The 4887-nt window shown below is 47.0% G+C and overlaps 1 protein-coding gene across 1 annotated transcript; it reads left to right on the forward strand.

The window, feature by feature from the left end:
• PHLDA1 (pleckstrin homology like domain family A member 1) lies at positions 1-2699 on the forward strand. The gene is made up of 2 exons (XM_003405214.4): positions 1-1186; positions 1635-2699. The coding sequence occupies exon 1, from the start codon at positions 3-5 to the stop codon at positions 1158-1160; it is 1158 nt and encodes a 385-aa protein (XP_003405262.2). The 5' UTR covers positions 1-2; the 3' UTR covers positions 1161-1186; positions 1635-2699.
• The last annotated feature ends 2188 nt before the right edge of the window (positions 2700-4887 follow it).

Genomic DNA, 4887 nt, shown 5'->3' on the forward strand with positions numbered 1-4887 from the left:
TAATGAGGCGTGCGCCGGCGGCCGAGCGCCTCTCAGAGCTGGGCTTTCCCTCTCGCTGCGGGCGCCAGGAGCCGCCTTTTCCGCTGGGTGTCACTTGGGGGTGGGAGAGATGGCCCATTCAAAAGCGCCGCGAGGGGGCCCGGCCAGTGCCCTTCAGTGAGCGCTCGAAAGAGGACGGCAGAGGCCCGGCGACTCGCAGCTCCGGGACCTTGTGGCGCATCAGGACGCGGCTGCCCCTCTGTCGGGACCCCGAGCCGCCGCCGCCGCCGCTCTGCCCCCTGCGTTTCAGCCTCTTCTGCGCGCTTCGGCCGGGCGGCCGCGGCAGCCGCTGGGGCGAGGACGGCGCGCGACTGCTGCTGCTGCCCCCGGCCCGGGCGGCTGGGAACGGAGAGGCCGAGCCGAGCGGCGGCCCCCCTTATGCCAGGAGGATGCTGGAGAGCAGCGGCTGCAAGGCGGTGAAGGAGGGCGTGCTGGAGAAGCGCAGCGACGGCTTGCTGCAGCTGTGGAAGAAAAAGTGCTGCATCCTTACTGAGGAGGGACTGCTGCTCATCCCGCCCAAGCAGCTGCAACACCAGGCACAGCCCGGACAGGGGCAGGGGCCGGCCGAACCGTCCCAGCCCGGCGTTCCCTCTGTCGCCGGCCTCGAGCCGCCGGTCAAGCTCAAGGAATTGCACTTTTCCAACATGAAGACAGTGGACTGCGTGGAGCGCAAGGGGAAGTACATGTACTTCACTGTGGTGATGGCCGAGGGCAAGGAGATCGACTTTCGGTGCCCGCAGGACCAGGGCTGGAACGCCGAGATCACATTGCAGATGGTGCAGTACAAGAACCGCCAGGCTATCCTGGCTGTCAAGTCCACGCGGCAGAAGCAGCAGCACCTGGTTCAGCAGCAGACTCCGCAACCACAGCTCCAGCCTCAACCCCAAACCCAGCCCCAAACCCAGCCCCAGCCCCAGCCCCAGCCCCAGCCCCAGCCCCAGCCCCAGCCCCAGCCCCAGCCCCAGCCCCAGCCCCAGCCGCTCCACCCGTATCCGCATTCTCACCCACATCCGCACCCACACCCGCACCCGCACCCACAACTGCACCCGCACCCGCACCAACAACCGCACTCGCAATCGCACGGCCACCGGCTTCTTCGCAGCACCTCCAACTCTGCCTGAAGGGGGCAGCACCCGGGCCAGACTAGGTAAGGTTTCAGCGATCGGGTTTCGGGACGTGGAACGCCGAAGAATGGGTTGCCGGAGTGTTGGGATGGGTGGGGAGCCTGTATACGAGTTTGGTTTTTGGGTGGAGAAATAAAAAATCAATCCAAGTTCCTGGGAAGGTGGGAAGAAAGGAAGCACGCTGGAGCCAAGAGAGGCCGGGCAGAGAGGGGAAGGTGGTACTGGGCCGGGCAGGAGGGCATCGCGGACTGCCTCCCCGCGGACCGGGTCCCGCGCTCGTTGCGTGGTGCGCACCCCAGCGCCGCCGCTGGTTCCCTCGGTGTCACAAGCGCCACTTGATTGTATCTGGGCAACTTGAAGGAGCGTCCCCGCTGTATTTCTGAGCACGCTTGGTCCGCCGGGCTGGTCCAAAAGAACTGGGTTTGGGAAGATTGTAAGCCACCTACTTCATTCCGTGTCATTTCTTTCCAGGTTTTGAGGACTTGAGGAAGTGGGACGAGCACATTTCTATTGTCTTCACTTGATCGAAAACAAAACAGTTCCCCCGCCCCCCACCAGATCAAGTAGTTTGGACATCACCCAACTGATACCTTGTGATCTCTTTGATTTTCTGCACTCTTTTCATCACGATGCAGGAAACAATTCTTTGTCAAGACTTTATTTATGAACCTTTGAAAGGATCTTCTAGTATGATGGACCTTCTAGGAGGAATGATGTACTGTAATTTTATTTTAATGTATTTTGGTTTATGATTATTTATTAGTTTTTTTAAAATGCTTGTTCTAAGACATTTCTGAATGTAGGCGATTTCCCAAGAAAAAAACTTTGTGTTCAAAAGACCCATTCCCTATTAAGTGCTAATCTTGGAAAAGGAAAGAAGCGGGGTGGAGGGGAAAACATTAAGAATCCATTCATTATTCTTAGGGCATTTTCAGAAGGTCTGATGCTTTCATTGTTATGCCAGGTGGTTGAAATTAAATTCTGTGATATGACTTTTTTTGAGGTTTTTTTCTTTAGTCATGTTTTATGTAGACTACAAGTTTAAAGCTAAAGCTTCAGAACTGTAATTATGAAAATCAGATGAAATTATGAAAACCTAATGCTCAAGATCTTGCTTGTCTAAAAGGATGTCAGTAGTAATGGTATCTGGTTTCAAAATGCCATTTTAAACATAACCCAACTGATGGCAGGCTGATCAGATCTTGAATATTATGTGATAGGGCTGGGTTTACTGTGAGAAAAAGCCTTGCTTATATCTTCTGTCTGTGAGGGGTTTAATAAGAAGAGTCCTTGGACTGTGATTTATAAGTGTAAATGCATTTAGGTGTTTCATTTTAAAAAAGTAGTTGGGGAAGAGAATGGTCCAAGTTATTCTAGAGAATATACGTTCCCCATCCAGATTATAGATCACTCTTCTCCAAGAGCAAGAGCTTCGCACACTGACATGAACCATATTTTCTGATTCTTTTACTTTGTTCTAGAAGCGCACTGAAGAATTTCATAGTTTAAAATACAGTTTGTAAATATTTTGAAGGACTAGGAGTCATAACTTTTGGTTTTGATACTGAAAATAATGTTGATCAGGAAGACCAACAGTTTTGTTTTTTATTGCCTGTGAGAAATTTGAGGGTTATGTGTTCCATCGTTGGGTTAGCAAAACTCAGAAACTGAAAAAAGAAGGCCTAGATAAAAAAAAAAAATTTTTTTTTAGATAAACACTTGGTTTTCAGTTAGAAAACAGCCCCAGTCTTGTTTCAGCAGCCACTTGTTCAGGAATCTGGGGGAATAAAAAGAGGATGTGCTTTTAAAGGTAGAACAAACCCTCTTCTGTGTGAAATCAAAAGAATGGTCAGAACCCACAAGGGCAGATGCTACTAACGTTTAAAAAAAGCTATAGATGAGACCAATCCTCTTGGGGATGAAAATCACTTCCTATATGCATGGTTTCACCGAAGGGTCTCAGTGTTTTCCATTATCTTTTTCACAAAGTCTTGCTCAGGATTTTTCCAGCATTCAAATTGGAATGATCAGTATTAGGCCGCTGTTAAGTTATGTAGTTAAGAAATGAGGATAGAATTGTATTCTAGAGATACCTTTGTTCTTTCTCCATCTAGAAAGACGTTTCAAGGTCAAATTATTTTTTAGTGCAACATTTAAATGATGAAATTTTGAGAACATAACTCTTATCTAAAAAGTTGTGGGGAAAACCCAAACTCAAGCAAATGGCAAACAAAACTCAAGTTGACTTCCAAGATCAGTGGCTGGTTAGGTTACAGGTTGTGAAGCTACTCTGCAAAGATTTAAAAACTCATATATATTTATATACCCATTGCCATCAAGTCGATTCTGACTTGTAGCAACCCTATAAGGCAGAGTAGAACCACCCCATAGAGTTTCCAAGGCTGTAATCTTTACGGGAGCAGACTGCCACATCTTTTTCTTTCGGAGTGGCTGGTGGGTTCCAGCTGATGACCCTTTGGTTAGCAGCCAAGCGCTTTAACCACTGCACCATCAGGGCTCCGTATGCATATATAAAATGGGCTCCCCAAATCTAAAGGACATCTCTTAGGCCAGGTGTGGTTCAGTTTTCTTTATTGCTATACTTTTGGGGACTACCCTGTGCAGAGTACTGTAGTTGTAAAACGAGAAGATCATAATAACCCCAATTAAACCACAGTTTTTTCCAGATAAAGGTTTTTCCTTCCAAATTCCTGTTTAAAAAAGAAAGAAAAAAAAAAAAGTAAAACCCATACCAAATAATTTTTAAATGAAAATTCATGTAGATTCTTCAAAAGAGATTTGTATGTGTTTAGCTTACACATAGGGTTAAGTGGAAACCCTGGTAGTGTAGTGATTAAGTGCTATGGTTGCTAACCAGGAGGTTGGTAGTTCAAATCCTCCAGGTGCTCCTTGGAAACTCTATGGGGTAGTTCTACTTTGTCCTATAGGGTCGCTATGAGTCGGAATCAACTCGATGGCAGTGGGTTTGTTATTTTTGGGTTTATAGGGTTAAGTGATCTCATAGTCAAAAAAAAAAAAAAAAAAAAAGATGCCCAGGCTCCCTCTTAGCTGATGGAATTATTTTTTCCCCCATAGCCATGGTTCTTAATGGGGCCACCAGGGTCCTGGTTCCTTGTCTTTCCTCAGCACCTGCTCCTTGGTCGGCTGTGATATTTACGTTGAGTGACCCTCCTTGTGGCTCTCTAGGTCTGAACCGCTGTCATCACTTAACTGTGAGACTTCTAGAATTAGAAAGGAAGGGAATAGGATGGCTTTTGTTATTTTGACATTTTAAAATTATTATGATTTAATAATTTTTCCAGAGCAAAAAAATCAAGCATGCTTAACAAAACAGAACATAAACACAAAATGCAAATCACGTACTCTCATGGCTCTAGCCTACCAGTGAGGTAGTTATACCTACCCTAACAAAACACCGGCGTAGTGGTTAAGTGCTATGGCTGCTAACCAAAAGGTCGGCAGTTTGAATCCCCCAGGTGCTCCTTGGAAACACTATGAGGCAGTTCTAATTCTGTCCTATAGGGTCGCTATGAGTTGGAATCAACTCAATAGCAGTGGGTTTGGTTTTTTTGGTAACAAAACGCCTAAGGTATTGTGAGACCTGACAAATCACCTTCAGGGAAAAAGTAAAAATATTTCTTTCAGCCCAAGAAAGAAAAGAGCAAAAGGGCAGGCCCAATAGAAAACTCATCCTTTAGATAAA

Source organism: Loxodonta africana, chromosome 4, assembly GCF_030014295.1.
Source record: "Loxodonta africana isolate mLoxAfr1 chromosome 4, mLoxAfr1.hap2, whole genome shotgun sequence".
NCBI lineage: Eukaryota > Metazoa > Chordata > Mammalia > Proboscidea > Elephantidae > Loxodonta > Loxodonta africana.